This window comes from Pseudochaenichthys georgianus, chromosome 14 (assembly GCF_902827115.2).
Source record: "Pseudochaenichthys georgianus chromosome 14, fPseGeo1.2, whole genome shotgun sequence".
Classification (NCBI taxonomy): Eukaryota; Metazoa; Chordata; class Actinopteri; order Perciformes; family Channichthyidae; genus Pseudochaenichthys; species Pseudochaenichthys georgianus.
The window spans coordinates 27,742,072-27,757,730 of record NC_047516.1 but is presented as its reverse complement, the minus strand read 5'-3'; the positions used below and the strand labels follow the sequence as shown (position 1 = coordinate 27,757,730).

Here is a 15,659-nt window from a genome sequence, read left to right as displayed (position 1 = left end):
AGAAAAGCACAACCGTGTTCAGTGTGAGTGTTGCAGATGATCCAAACCAAATTTCAGACTAATTTCAAAGCATAAATTAGAACTTTATTTTATTATTACAATATTACAAAAAGAGTAGCACAACTCTCACTCTCTTGCCTCTCATCTGTCGTACAGAATGACACAAAAGAAAGGCTTGTGGACCTTCTTCCATTTCACAGCAATAGTACAAGAAACAAAAGAAGAAAATGAAATTTAAATAACAAGCAAATCAAGTATTATAAATAGTCACAACTGCAAACTGAAGCTTGGAAAAAAATGGTTACAGCTCAGTAACTACACATTGCTAAAATATATAATTACAAAATATTACTCCTTTTCTTGCTCTCCATAATAAAGAATCTCTCAAGGAATTTCTCTGTCGAGTCAACAAAACTTCAATAAAATAAAAAGACCAGAAATAAACCAATAAATTGCTGTTTCTGTGTATCCTTAGCATCTTCTTTCTCCTTATTACTTGGGGTTTTTCATTAAAACCATGCTCATTTTCAAGGGAAGTCCAAGGACCAAACACTTAAGGCTTTTTAAGGGCTGTTAGGGAGTTAGGTGAACAAAACATGGGCGTCATTGTGTTTATGCACACACACTCTTACACACTCACCCTTAACTCATCAGCAGGCGACATTCACACACAATCGTTAAACTTTAGAGTTACAGTAGTCTAGTAGGTAAGCCAGTGTACAATAAAATAAACAATGCATTTGCTGTTTCACTTTAAACTTAAAAGTCCTTTTTGTTTGCCTCCAAGTGATCTTGCAAGTGATCAATTTGGTCTCATTTCGAGCAGACTTCACATCAGAATCAGTAGCAACCACACATAACTTAAATCACTCAAGTTCCCACTGTCAGGATCAAAACTCTGACGAGGCTCGTTTCTAAACAACATTAGGAACACTTTTATTCATTCTACTCCAGAGTTTTGTCCTCGTAACCAACCAACCAACCTACCAACCTTCAATAACTGCAAAACAAATAATCTCAACATTCAAGTAATACATTTGTCATGGTTACAAAAAGGAAACAAACACATAAATGGCACATCTTCATAACAGTGTGTCCTTGTTAACATGACTTTGGCCATTTTAAGGTTAATCTTTCATTACTTTTTTCTGCACTTAACATTTCACAATCTCGTTGCCAAACCTTCCTGGCATTGACAAAAAGTTTTTAGTTTTTAAACACCTGAATTCATTGCAGCATTTTCAGCAGGACAGAGCAATGCCTATTCAACGCATCTGCTCCCAGCTGGAGCTTGACTATGTACAAACAACCTGATTACATGCTTCCTTAACTGACAGAGAGGAATAGATCTTCAATAGTCCTACTATACAAGTAAATAATTACAGTTAAAAGCAAAATAAAACAACGTGTGCATGAGCTTTTATTCGTGTGTGGTGGTGTTGCACTGATTATTACTCTCTTCTGCCCTCAAATGATTGCGTTTAATCTTTAAATTCTGATGAGATCGGAGCTTTAACACCAAATCAAAAGGTAGTGAAACTAGTCTGAGCCAACAATTCCTGACATAACCCTGTTAAAAAAAACATCCATTATTAGACGTTGCAGGGATCCATCTGTTTTTTCTTTTCTTACATGCATAAGAAAACATAACTGAAAGGTCTGATATAGAAATAACACAGGGTTTGTTTAGACCCAGGCACACAGATAGTAAAATAGAGGAAGGAGGGAATGACACACACAGTATACACATGAACAAGTTCCCTAAAGTGCCAGGTAAAAGCACTCATTAACAAAAATAAAAGTAGCAATTGATCACTTGCAAGATTTATAAAAGAAAACGGGGAAAAACCTGTATTAATTTACCCTCTTTAAGCGGTTTAAGTTATCAATGTATTCATGTGTTTCCTTTCTTAAGACTTAACAAAGGGGGTTTGATAACTGTAGTGTAGATAAGGCCATAGCTTATCTGTACCCTGGGTGCTGGATGAGAGCGGTTCTGCCGTCCCCGACCTCTGGACCTGCCCTGCTCAGAGGAGGCCTGTGCATCTTACCCATCAGCCCTAGATTCTGATCGCGGAAGTAGGGCGTCTGGAAGTCCCCACCCAAGTAATCTGCTGTTTGCATCAGATTACACTGGGCGGAGGAGCTCGTTCCTAGCATGTAATGGGGAGCCCCAGGGGGCCCACAGTCTAGCGTGGTGCAGCCCCCTGGGCCCGCACCGTGGAATGGCATGGCTATGTCCTGAGACCCGGAGCTGTCACTGTTGGGTGTAGGTAGGATGCTGCTGTTCCAAACGTGGGACTGGAAGTAGTGGCCGTTAGTGTAGTGGGCCATGTGGCCGGGCATTCCGTTGTTGTTGACGGGTGGAGAGGGCGTTGGCCTCTCTATGGGAGGTTTCAGAGTGTAAGGCTGGCCCACACACACCTCTGCCGGGTAGCCCATGCCCTTAAAATGGAAGGCGGGGTCCCTGGAAGGCTGCTTGCAGAGGTGGCTCCCACCGTTCTGCATGTGGGGAACGTGAGCCAACTGGTGCTGATTCCAAGAGAGCATCTTCTGCTGCAGCTGCGCGTTGTGTTGGAGCTGCTGCTGTTGTTGATGCAGATGCTGCAGGTGCTGCTGCTGCTGCTGCTGCTGCTGCTGCTGCTGTTGCTGCTGCTGCTGCTGCTGCTGTTGCTGCTGCTGCTGCTGCTGCTGCTGCTGCTGCTGCTGGAGATCATTGTGGTTGGAAGGCAAGTGGTTCATAACAGCCATGCTGTGTTGGGGGTGGGCTCCCATTGGCCCTGTGGCTTTCTCTTGAGGACAGATAATGCAGTTATGTTGGGGATAACCAGGGGTGGCGGGGTTGCTGTGCATGGACACCCTGGAGCAGGCGCTGATGAGCAGGTTGCGATTGATGGGGCTGGGGTTGGCGATCTGACCCTCGCACATGGAGGTGACCTCCACGCCCTGGGCCCGAGCTTGGCAGAACTGGTTGATCTGATGAACGATGTGGCTCAGATCGGCCTGGTGGCCCTGGTGCAGCCCGGCGGCCATGGAGAGTGGAATGGTTGAGGTAGAGACGGTAACATTAGGCGGTGTGTCGCCATCTGGCAGCTGTCTGCCCCCCTGCAGGCCGGGGGCCGGCTGCTCCTCGAGGTGCTGCTGCTGCTGAAGCATGACGCCAGGGGGCCCCTGTGGGTGGCCGAGGGCCGGGTGCTGAGACAGAGTTTGGAGTCTGGGTGGGCCCTGAGGGTGCTGGGCCATGGGGGGAGGGTGTCTGAGGCTCTGGTTGTGACCCTGCTGCGGAGGGATGGGCATCTGTAGAGTCTGAGGTGGGTCCTGTTGAAGGGGTAAGCTCTGCTGGTGTCGGGTGAGGTTCGGTAGAGCCGGGTGGTGGTTTAAAGTGCTGGTCGAAGCCACTTGGTAGGGTACGGTGTGGGGGTTCATGACGACTTCAGTGTGCAAGCGAGCCCTGCTGCCGTCAAAATCTTTGAGGATGCCTTTGACCGTGGGCCCCTTGATGACGGCAAGGAGGCCAGCCTTGGCCTGAGAGGAGGTGTAGGGGCTGTAGCGCTGGCCCGACGTGTCCAGCCCGTTGACTGTACGCCGCACGTGGTTCCGCTGGGGGACCTTCACGCTGTTCGGGAAGATCTTGATGGTGAGGGGGTTGTTGGCAACCTTCTTAGCAAATGCATCCAATTCTGCAGGGGTTGGAAACGGAGCCGATCGCATCCTTTGTGTGGTGTCCCCTGGGGTGAGGACAGAATGGGTCAGAGTGGAAGACAGAGACAGAATAGGGAGGGAAAAAAAGAGAGAGAAAAGCACAATGAGAAAGACAACTTAATCCAGGTGGATATGGCACAACAGAGCACATCAGCTGTAATCCGAGCAGCCCAGAGGAACCTGATTTAGACAGCGCTCTTATATTCCATACCCAACTGTTATTCTACCAAAGACCATCACATCTCCCAGAGGACAAAGAGATATTTCCAATCTCATTCTCAGCTGAATTGTTGTGGCCGACACATAGCCAGTCTAAAATCCAATTTTGTGGTGGCGTCTGAGGTCAGGAGCTTTTAGTGGCCTTAATTGACGCAGCATCCGGGGCGAACAATAAGTGTGCGTCTGAGGTTGGGGTGGGGGTCTACGCTGCTTGCTACTGAATCACAAACTAAACAAAGAATGAGTGAAGGCAGTGATGGTCCCCCGTGGATGCTGCAGGGAGCGGGGAAGAGGAAAAGATTGACGCAGAGAGCAGAGCTCCATGACAGCAGACAAGTAATCAGACACAGCAGCAGCGTCTCTGATCAGCAGGAACACCTCCCAGGCCTCCGCTCGCAGACATTTGTTACACCTGCTAAGCACCATGGCTAAATTTAACAATGCCGATGTGACACTGTGAACACGGTCATGTGTTTGTGCATGTGTTGAAAATGTGCGACATGATCATGCAGGTGTGGCTGATCGTGTCGGCGTCGGTGTCTAACGGGCGTGATTGCAATTTCCGATCTGCTCACTTACACTTTCTTCACTCAACACAATACAAGTCAGTGATAACAGTTTCAGAGAATGACAGGCTCCCACTGTCCCCATCACCTCAGCAGTACCAGTCTGACCTACTTACACCACAGCTCTCAGACTGATGGACACAAGTGGAGCTGATCTGTGAGAAGGATCTGACTGGTTACTGAGCTACTTTCATTATTTATGAGCAGGGGACTTCAGTTTAAAAGAGATGTCACCATCACAGCATGCAGACTGCTTCTCTCTGTTGTCGAGTGAGCTGTAATTTGAAATGTCTGAATTGCTGGCAGAGCTCTGTGGTTTCATGCGGCGGTGCCCGTTACGCTCAGTCTCACAGCAGGCAGGCTGGAGTCGAGAGATGAGGCGTGGAGCTGAACTGCGAGCTCTGACACGGCTGCACCACGAGTTTGTGCCAAGCGGCTAATTAATTCCTGCTTTATTTGTGAACAGGAAACAATGGGCGGCGATGTGCGGGGGCCGGGATGGGGCGGCACACAGGGGGCCGCTGTGACCGAGTGCTCAGCCTGCTGATGGCAGCCTCATTAATGCAGGGGTCTGGGCCAAGGAGCTGGAGCTCGACACCCGCCATCACCGTGGCCTAATGTCTGCCACTGAATAAATGCCACGGTAAGCAAAGGCAGATAAATGAACACGGGCTCACAGACATGCTGAAGATGGGCTTCAGCTGTCAAACACAGGTAGTGATTAATGGCCTTTTTGGAAATGATGGGTTGTACAGTAACATAGAAGCAGACTGAATAAATACAAAGGCACACAGTATTATACATAATTTATGTTATGCATACAAAATGTACCTATTTCTATGGAGGACAAAAGCTGCAAAAAAAAAGACCTTAAATAAATGAATATGCCTTATAATATATAATGTGACAAATTGCTCTGTTTTTATTTGCTTCCTTATTCATTTACAATTTGTCTTATATTTTCTATATATTTATTTGCATGTTCTTTATTTTTTAAATCGTTTTTGCGTTGCATGCATTTCTTTATTAAATTATGTATATTCTTTCTCTTTGTATTACACTTAATCATTTCTTAGTCATTGCTATGCAAATGAGAGGGGCTTTAATTAAAAGTCTATCATTGGATCCATCTATTGGTTGATCAGCATCAGAGTGCATGGATCCAAACAGCTAGGTTCATACCTATGCTTCCTTATTTAAATATTTTTGATACATTTAGGCATATTCATTTATTTTGGCAGCTTCTGTCCTCCATAGTTTGCCATCAGTATCCAGAGTATATCTAGAGCCTGAGAGATTCTGTCACAGCCTCCTCTGCAACCTCATGTCTATGTAGCTTACGACAGGGTTGTAAGTAGGTGGGAAGAGAGTACCATCAGCTGTTGCAATGAATTAAACATATTTGTTCACTTCATGGGGATCAGACTCCTTTGGATGAAAACCAGGATTGTGGAACACAGGAACTAAAAATGTAACATCATATTTCAGGAAACCGCTCTGTGTTCCGAGATGAGAAGTCAAGTTGGATACAAATGTATTTACAGCAAGGAAAGGTGAAGGTAGATGCAAACAGTCTCACTCAAAGAGCTTCAACAGAGACATCAACGTTTGGTTTCTAATCTGCTGTGTGTTAGACTGTAACTTAAGTCTAATGCTGTACCAAATATCCTTGTTGTCATATTTCATAGCGTCATCCCCCTTAAAACATGTTGGAAGAACAGATTGTTTGTTATTGTGTTATGTCATTTGGGTGCTGTTAAATGCCCGAGTGCCTCCATCTTTTTGCAGCAAGAGGTAAAGCAAGCTATTTTTGGACTACTTTAAAAATAAAATGTTGAGAAAAAACAGCATTTTCAGACTCTTGGACATTGAATTAATGGAAATGTTTAAATGACACAAGTCAAAATTACCCGAACACCGATGAAATCTAATGACCCAAAGTGTACAATACTAACAATATAAGTGTAACCTTATCTTTATGTGCAAACCGTGCACAAGCTTCAAGGCTTTGAACTATTCAACATTCTTCATAACGAAATGAAATGATTTTATACAATACCTAAATGAATGTGTATATCTTTATATATGGTAGTAAGGAGAATTAATAATAGTTATAAGAGTTATTTCTTTGCCTCTGGCACTTGTGTAATGAGTTTTATACGTAAGTTGTAAGACTCAGGCAAGTAGCAAAGAAAGCAATGTCAATGTCTGGAAACTGACCAATCCATTAAATTGGAAAAGGGATTACACATTGTTAACAAAGCTTAGGCAGGCATTTTGAGATACAAAAAAAAGCAAATCAGAATGAAGGCTTGAACAGAACGGCTATAAAATGTGTAGTGAAATCAGTGAATCCCAAACAGTGGATAAAATCGACCTCTTGCTGTTAATAACTGTCTCAGGGCTCTGGCAGCTGTTGATTATGTGTTCTTGTAAGCAAATGTAGCTTATTAGCATTTCAACCTTAACCTGAAACCTGGATTAGAGGAAAAGCTTCATGTACTGAGGGAGGGTTAATGAGGATGTGAGTGAAGTTTGTAGGCGGCTGCTGGTGGCTGCGAGCATATCATCTCTCAGATCTCCAACTAAGCACGTTCCCAAGGAGGGAAACCGGGGAAAGAGGCCAGTCTGGCCCTGCGTTAATTACCCCGCTGCTAGCTAGCTAGTTGGAACATAAGTGCACAGTCAGCAGGCACTAATTAGGGATTCTTTTATTCAAACTACTGTTTTTATTGAACGAGGTTTAAGCAGCAGGGGGCATGGGCTCATGCTGCTGCAAATTGCAATTTTCACACAAGAGCAGGAAATTAGGTCTGAAGCTTCGGCATCAAATTAGACATGTGAATATCCCACATGACGCCACCTCCGAACATCTTTAAAAGACGTTTGAGTAGAGCCTCTCCCATGCTGATAGATCAAAACCACAAGACCTTTTGAAAAATGAAGAATATTATAGGGAGGGAGAGGAAGAAAAGACGGTGGCTTTTGACCTCGGTAAGGATGAGTTTTGAAAATCAGCCAAGTGGCCCAGCTGTACTCACTGTTTGTTCTGCCTGTAAGCAGAACTGAAGACCAAGGGCCACTTTGTGGTACTTGAATCATCTTGCCTGGAGAATGAGCCGTTTTCTTTGGGACCCACTGTCTCTTTGGAAACCTAATCTACTCCTCGGACAGCCTTAACATTTCACAGCCATCGTCTGTTAACAGTTGATCCCTGATGATAAATAGAGCAGCTGCTCTGGCCTCGCCTCTGACGGCAACCTGCAAGCTCGTAACTTTAAATGACTCTGCAAAGATCCACCTGGGAAGAGGAGGAAGGCATGGATCATTTGGAATCAGAGGGAAGGGGAGGTGTAAAGGGCAGCATGTCAAATAAAACACTGCATTAGAGTGTTGCTGCAAGGATTGTGCTCAAGGTTAGATAGATGGGAACACAAATTAGAGTTAATTATGTAAACTCTCCATCCATGCCTTTTCTTTCCGTGGAAGTCTGTCAGAGTATTGAATAAAGATTTCAAGTGACAACTAGTCCATGAATTTCATCTAAAAGCAGCCAAGCACACCTCTCATGGAGTTAAGCTGTCAAATGATCCTCCATGCTGGGTTAACTATGGAGCTCAGCAGAGACACGGAGTCCTGCAGACAGCCAGGAGGGAGATGGCAGAGTGTTATCCCAGGGTTGATGCTAGTTTCGGTTGTGTGTGGCGGCTTAAAGGCATCTCAAAAACATAAAAAACGTTACAAACTGTGAAAATCCAGAAGGGGGTCTACGGGGGATGGATAGTTGGCAGCAAGAGAGATAACATGAGTGTCAAGAATCCTTTTTGTTCACTGTGACTAAGATTCAGTCTAAAATGAAAAACAGTTCCACAGCTCTTGATGTAACACGGCGTCTGTTAATGATACTTTGAAGAGCGGATGAAAAGGGAAAGCATTACAAGAGAATGACGAGGAGGGGAACAAAATAGATTGAAATTACACTTCCAGGACTGAACGCTCTGTCATCGAAATGGATTACAGCGTTGGAGAGAAAAACAAACTGAACTCCAGTTGCGCCTCTTGCTCTCATGTGTCTTGCTCTCATGTGTTTTGGCGTGTCACATAAAGGGAGAGCGGAGGAACTGTGTATCTGATGGCTGCACTATGTCACAAGTCTGCCTGAGTGAGGCAACAGACGCTGGCACTTAGCAGACTCCCTCACACTTGCTGATCTCCTGGGGGTTGGCTGATTACTGTGATTCTGAAATTACAGTCTTGATGAGCTGGAGCATTTTACAGAGAAAAAACTGCTGCAAGAAATGGGTCAAGCTGGAGCCGAGTTTCCACTCGGAGATAAACAGGCAGGAAGAAAAGGTGACATTTTCTGATGGAATGAAAAACTGGATGGGCTATATTTAGTGATTGATCTGTTTGGTTTATATGTAAGAAGCTCAGTGTTTGAGAGTAATCTCAGTATTCGGTGCAACCATCGAGACCACACATGCTCATTGTGTCTTTGTTTGAGGGGTTCTTTGTCTGTTTGTCATCAGTATTACACAAAAACTACTAACATGATTTGAATGTAACTTTGTGGAATGGTGTATCGTTGTCCAATAAAGAACCAATTTAAAATGTGAGCTGATCCGAATCATGGGATATTAACACAATTATTTTTCCCTTAAAGAAATTAGTAACAAAGTTTGGATTGGCTAAACAAATGATCATAACACTTTTAAAACGGTGACAAGGAACAACTATACGTATATATAGTATGACCATGTATACTTGGTATACATGGTCATACTATATGACGTACTATAATCTCCTCCAGTCCAGTTAGTAGCTGCCCCTCAAACTGTCCAATTTGATTCCCAAGTTGTGAAATTCAAACACATTGAATTAACTGGGCCAGCTCTGACCAGTCTACCATTAAAACCGGGGCAGCAGATTGCTTCTTAAATTCTCTCTCATTACAAGATCATCAGGGCAAAAGCACTCAGCCGCAATCTGTCTGCCAGTCTGACAGTGACTGACTCTTCCTGATAGTGAAAAGTACCCGAGAGGGTGGAATCTAACACATGACTGTGGCAATAGTGTGGCACACAGACGGGAAGGAACTCTTGTGGCAGACAGATCTTCGGGGGCGATGAGGGAGAGAGAGGGACAAAACATCGGCAAATAAATGGCCCAGTTCATCTTAAATGTCTCTTGACGACAGATCCATGGTCCTGGAGCCCAAACATTTTCATTTTATCTTTATGGTTCTAACACCAGAGAACCAGGCCAGGGTTGGCATGGCCATCTGACGTAGGGCGGGTAGAGGGATGGTAACAGCTTGGTATTTTTGTGTGGGATGCTGGTGCTAGTTAGCCGTGTGTGTGTGTGTGTGTGTGTGTGTGTGTGTGTGTGTGTGTGTGTGTGTGTGTGTGTGTGTGTGTGTGTGTGTGTGTGTGTGTGTGTGAGAGATGGAGATACTTACATTTCTGATGTCCAGTGTTCATCTGCGTGTGGGGGAGAAGCTGGAGGGGGAGTTCACCTGGCCTTGGCAGACAGGCCAGCATTTCACAGAGACACTAATGCAACATGGGACACACACTTCTCCTCACACTGCGGAGAGAGAAAAAAGAGAGAGAGCGAGGTCAGCAGTCAGACATAACTGCAAGGCAGCACATGATCCAGAAGCTGGGTCCAGACTAATAGAACTCTGTGGCTGACCCCCCGAGGCTCAGGGCTGAGGGAGATGTGGTTACCTTTCAATTAGAAAGCGATTCACACCTGGAGCATCAGGTAAGGTGACATTTGATGCCAATAACAACTTCAATTAAACATCAAACAGCTGAAGTAAAACGGGCAGACTGGGCCTGAGGCGGCGCAGCTTTAAATTGACTCGGTTCCTTCCCCCGGCCCGCCTGCATGTTACAGCTAGTTGGACCCTGCTACCTGCGCTTTACCTTTTCCGCCTCCACCAGACCGTGGCAGAGGGAATTAATGACTCCTGTACACTTGAAAAGAACACACTCGAGAGGCCTGGGCGCGGACAAGTTAGTGAGCCTCGGATCGATATTGAAGTCCTCTTTTTTTCAGGAGAAGTTAAACAATGGAGCTGGCTCACAATGTGGGGAAAGGAGATGAATAAACAGGGTTGCAACTCCAATAAATGTCTGCCACTTTTGCGCTATAACCTGATGTAATAGATAGGGAGAAACACGTTAGCCACGCTCCACTTGGCTTACTGCTGTATTCAAAACACCAGATGCTTAATCAGCACCGAAGAACAGTGAGGGAGCACATTCAGTCTACAGAGTCCGCGCCCTCCCTCTCTTTTTGCTGCGTGGCATCAGAAGAGGGCGGCAAAGTGTGCACAGACTAACAGCGTCTATGAGAGAGGCAATTACCCACAAAACAACCTTGGCGTGCCTGTCTGCCGCAGGGTGATGGCTTAAAAGTGTCTTCCCCCCTGCAGGGAGAAGAGACAAGAGCAGGAAAGAGTGACAAAGTGAGAGGGAAAGGTGGAAAGAGAGAAGGACGGGTGGCGGGGGGGCTGGGGTGTTGTGGGGGCTGAACTTGCTTTAAAAAGCAGGAGCTCAAAAAGGTCAGAATGACAGCTCATTTAAATCCTCCCAGCGAGAGGATGAACAAAAAAACAAGCCTTAATGAAGCTGCCAGTTCTACACAGATACCTGTGAGCGTTGCACCTTGGGGTGCAGCAGGGGCAGGGTGGCAGGGGGGAGGAAGGGAGAAAAGGGTAGAATGGTGGGTGGCAGTTCTGTATTCTTTGAGACAGATCTGAAGATTTAGGGTGTTTTTTGTGCAGTTGATGCTGCGTCACCTTTTTCTGTTGCCCAGCCTCCCACCACTCTCATCCTCCCCCCCCCCCCTTTCCACTGCTTTTTGATTTACAGCCTGGACCGCCATATGGCAGCAATCCCTGCCCTCGATTCAGCGTGTCACCATGCATTAACTTTAATTGGCCTGATATGTTATTCTTTTCCCTCGGCCTTGGAAAGGATTTTAGGTACATAGCGCCCTGATGTCAGCAGGCAAGATTTCCAGCGCTCTCTCATTTATCAAGGTGCCAAGATTTCACACAAGGATAACAGCAATCTCTTTGACAACAGGCAGGGCAGGGGTGCAGAGAAACTAAATATCAAAAGGTGGCAAGAGACTGAAATGATGTCGGGGGAAAAAAGCCCACACAGCCTTATACTTGTCGCTGCATTTTGTTATAGAATCAGCGCACTACAGGCAAAGAAAACTGCCAACAGACCATCAGTCCGCTCCCTTCCTGCCTCCCCCACAGCGCCCCTGAATGTCAGAAAGCTGTGCAGTGGGGAGCGCAGCGGCAAAGGTCAGCCTATGGTAATGCCCCAGCTGACAATCTGCTTTACAGAGTCGAGCAGGAAGAGATGAAACCCAACGGAACAGAAAGCCTGACGTCGACTGACTCGCCTATCAGCACCGCTGCCACATCGACTTGAAATATACATCACACACCAAACAGAGGCTCTTTTTTACAAAAAACCGCCGCCCCCACAGAGGCATTTACCAACACACACACCATTTGTATGAGGAGCAGGATGACTACACCTGATAGAGAGTTGAATCCAGACAGGGACGGAGCTCGCTGGAGGCTGAGTCCTAACAGCGACCATGCCAGGGGTTTAGCCTGGTCTGGACTGGGCTTTCTCTGTCCCTCCAGCCATGCACGCATCCAGCCCAATAGGTGTCTCACCCAATGGCTTAGTAGCCTTTGGGTGACACACAGACACAGCCCCTCCTGTCCGCAGTGGAAACACAGTAGCGTCTGTGGAGGCCAGCTGCAGTGTGTGCAGCCAGGATTGGCCTGGTGGAGTTTAGCCAGGCGTCTCACACTATCAGCCCCATGCAGACAGACACCACAGGGTTCTCAGAGTATTATGGGGGGCCCCTGTGACTCGGCAAGTCTCCACCAGCTACTTATAGAACCGTAATAAAAGTGTGCCAATAACTGTGTCGCTCTCTTTATAGACAAATAAAGGCGGGCAGACAAAGCAGGACTTGAGTAAGTGATGCGCATGGCTTGTGTCATGTGTCAAACTGCTCCCATAAAAGCTGACCTATATTTTCTTTTCATTCCTCTGTAGGGAAGGAGAAAAAGAAAGCCATCTGACGTTTAAAAAATAATAAGACGAGGATAAGACGGAAGCCATTTAGGAGATTAGACAGCAGACTTCATTTATAGTTGAATCTTTTGATCAATATCCTCCTCATCACCTACAATCTGCATTCAAATGTGGAAATGCATTAGGGTAATAGCATAGGAAACCATCTATTTAAATATCTACCGGCAGTAACGCATGAGGAAATGAGGATGTGCTCCAGAAATAAGCTCATTAGAAGGATGTGAGTTCAACAATATTAGAGGAGAAAAACAATAAAGGGGAAAAAACAAGGTGAAAAGTATGTTTGGTTGCTGGTTGAATATTAACTGCTTTTCTATACCAATTAAAAGCAAAGGCAATTAGGAGAACCAAGTTACCATGTTGTACATTGCTTGTGCTAACGGCTGAAGCAGAGGAGAGTGGAGGAGAAAGCAGGCTGCTGTTATTCTAATTGCATGTTTACCCCCAGGTTATGGGTCTGAAATAGAGCCGAGAAAAAAATGTTGCAGTAAAAATGCAATGCAACTTCACTGTGTTGATTCTCTCAGGGACAGAAAGAGTGAAATGACTTTTCTTTGCAAGCAGAGTCTCTGAATAGAAGGCAAAGAAAGAAAAGAAGCAGGAAATAGAGAATGGCTTTTTACCCTTGAGTACCAAGTCAGAGTGTTCCGTCAAAGAAAGGGGAAAAAGCCTTGGCTCTGGAGCATGTTAGGAAGAAATGACAGATTGGTATTGCCTACATTAGCCCACCAGGCTTTACAAACAACAGTCGAAAAGGATTGCTATTGCTAGCAGAGGGCCATGGGCATGTGAGGCTATGACAGGCTGGTTCACGGCCTCACACAATGGATCCTGATGACTGCAGCACATCCCGAGGCGGTTGGAACGGGCCGTTTGCTTTTTCAGTCAGCAGAGACCCCTCATCAACCCGGACTGTTATCTCACACCAAAAGAGAAAGGGCAAGAGAGTGGGAGTCGGTCATGATAGTGAGAGGAGGGCAACAAGAGAAGCCAAGAGAAGACAACAAACCCAATCTTAACTCGCACAAACATTGAGAGTCTGTAAAATAGTGGGTTCCCAGTTGCTAGACACGAGGTGTCAGGCATAAAACTGTCAAACAGGGAATCTGCTGCAGTAGTGTGGGAGAGAGGGAGACAGCTACTCCAGAATACTCTTCTATACGGGGAAGGGAGGAGTCTGAGAAACAACTGTGAGGCTGCATGAACCCTCAGTAACCAACTGATGAAAAAGTGACAGTTCCTTGAGGTGAGATGGGGATGTGGAGCGGAGAGAGACGGCATGCCCCTGGAATAATGCAGAGTCCACAGTCGGTTAAATCTTAGCTTACGTGTCAGAGACGGAAAGTTGGTTTCACAATGCCAACTCAGGCTCTTCTACCATGAAGCTCTGAAAAGGAGACACAACGCCAAAGCAGGAGGCCTCTTCTTATCAGAGTGACCTCATTCCTCCACTCTTGTCTTTACGTCAGTGGCCCGGCCTCTTGGATGATGTCCTCACAGATGAGAAGATGACAATAATGGTTGGGGGATGTAAGGATGAGGAGATATCAGGCGTGAGTTTCCTGGCCTGGCTATCTTTGTTAGAGCTATGTCATGGCCATTATCCGTCCACCAAGTCAGCACAGAAGCCTGAAGAGGTCCATTCTTCAACTCGGGGTCAGTTTGACTAACAGCCACTTAAGCCCACTTGCCTTCCTGAAGAGCACTACACATGGGGAAGGTAAAGCTAATGCCTCTTTGCCAGTCCATTGTTCGGCTTGACTCAACTCACTTTTGGTATCAGGTCCTGTTTTCTATTTCGTTTCCGATAGTACTCCTCAGTGTAGATAGAATTCTAAGCTGATAAATATAGCAACAGCTTACATATTTTGTATTGGCAACCAAAGACAGGAACATCAATTGTACAGCTAAGTGGATGACTGCCACAAATGGGGCGAGGAAATTAAAACATTTGAGGTCTCTATTAACGGTAGCTTTGCTATATAAAAATGCTGGGTTTGTGCAGGATGTCCCGTGTCACACAAAGGCGAATTTCTTTGACTCACCTTTTTGTATTTGCTCAGCTCACTTAAAACTTTGACAGAGGCCACTTGCGACCAAAAAAAAGACCATAAACCAAGAACTATCCACACCTTTTGCTTATGAAAACCAACATAGTGCGAGTTAAGTTGATAGAGCGTTGCCGTATCATGCAGTGGAAATGCCGCAAAAGTCTGCTCACTCATGTCAAGCCTAGCCAAGGTCAGGCGGGCAGACAGAAAGTGCTGGCAGCGCCGCATGCATGGCGTCATGAATGCCAAAATGCCGAGGCCCCTTGCTGTGCCATTTGACAGACATGTTTACACCTGATAAAAAAGCAGTGTGGATAGCCTGCCAACAGAGGGGATCCAAAGTGAGGGGTGCAGGCCTAGTTATTTATTTATCTGCTGCAAATCCATCTAGAGAGCAGCCAGAAGCTGGGCATGCCTCAGTGAGGAATAAGCCAGCCTAGTCTCAGACATGACAGTATTAAACCACTTGAGGGACAGGAGAAAATAGATCTGACATGTAAAAGAAAAGGAAAACAAACAGCTTTCATGAAGCAGCTCTCTTGGAGGGATTGGATGTACTCTAATTGATGATTAACACATACAATGAGTCAAATGTATCAGTGCCGATAGTCAAAAGATTTGACTGTAACTTGGTAGTTTTAATTGGAAGCACATATCAACACAGTGGGGGTGAAGCTAAACTAAATGCTAACATCAGTAAGCAAACATGCTCACAAAAACAAAGCTAACATGCCAACCTATAGCAGGTTTATTGTGTTCACCGTACCTTTTGAGTGTGCTAGTCTGCTTACATTTGTTAATTAGCAGGAAGCTTAAAGTACAGCTGAACGGAGTGCCATTACTTCTGCACGTATTTGCACATAAACCACAGCATTTGGCAAATACTAATTTGGACACAATTGTGGTGCAATCCTTCCGATAGTTGTTGAGCCATTACATTTAAAACTCTAATTGTTGGTGGCATTAAAGGGAGAGTCTGG

General features: G+C 45.6%; 1 protein-coding gene across 4 annotated transcripts in view; it reads right to left on the bottom strand.

The window, feature by feature from the left end:
* Positions 1 to 62: 62 nt before the first annotated feature.
* Positions 63 to 15,659, bottom strand: part of fam222ba (family with sequence similarity 222 member Ba) — a 32,234-nt gene continuing 16,637 nt past the window's right edge. For 2 of the 4 annotated variants that reach the window (XM_034099717.2, XM_034099718.2), the window contains exons 2-3: positions 9,946 to 10,073; positions 63 to 3,728 (exon numbers count right to left, since the gene is read on the bottom strand). In XM_034099717.2, coding sequence (XP_033955608.1) covers positions 1,963 to 3,728; positions 9,946 to 10,027 — 1,848 coding nt within the window. In that variant the 5' untranslated portion in view covers positions 10,028 to 10,073 and the 3' untranslated portion in view covers positions 63 to 1,962. Of the gene's footprint in view, positions 3,729 to 7,528; positions 7,990 to 9,945; positions 10,074 to 12,024; positions 12,158 to 15,659 lie in introns of those variants that run through there. The other 2 variants (XM_034099719.2, XM_034099721.2) reach the window with 2 other exon arrangements.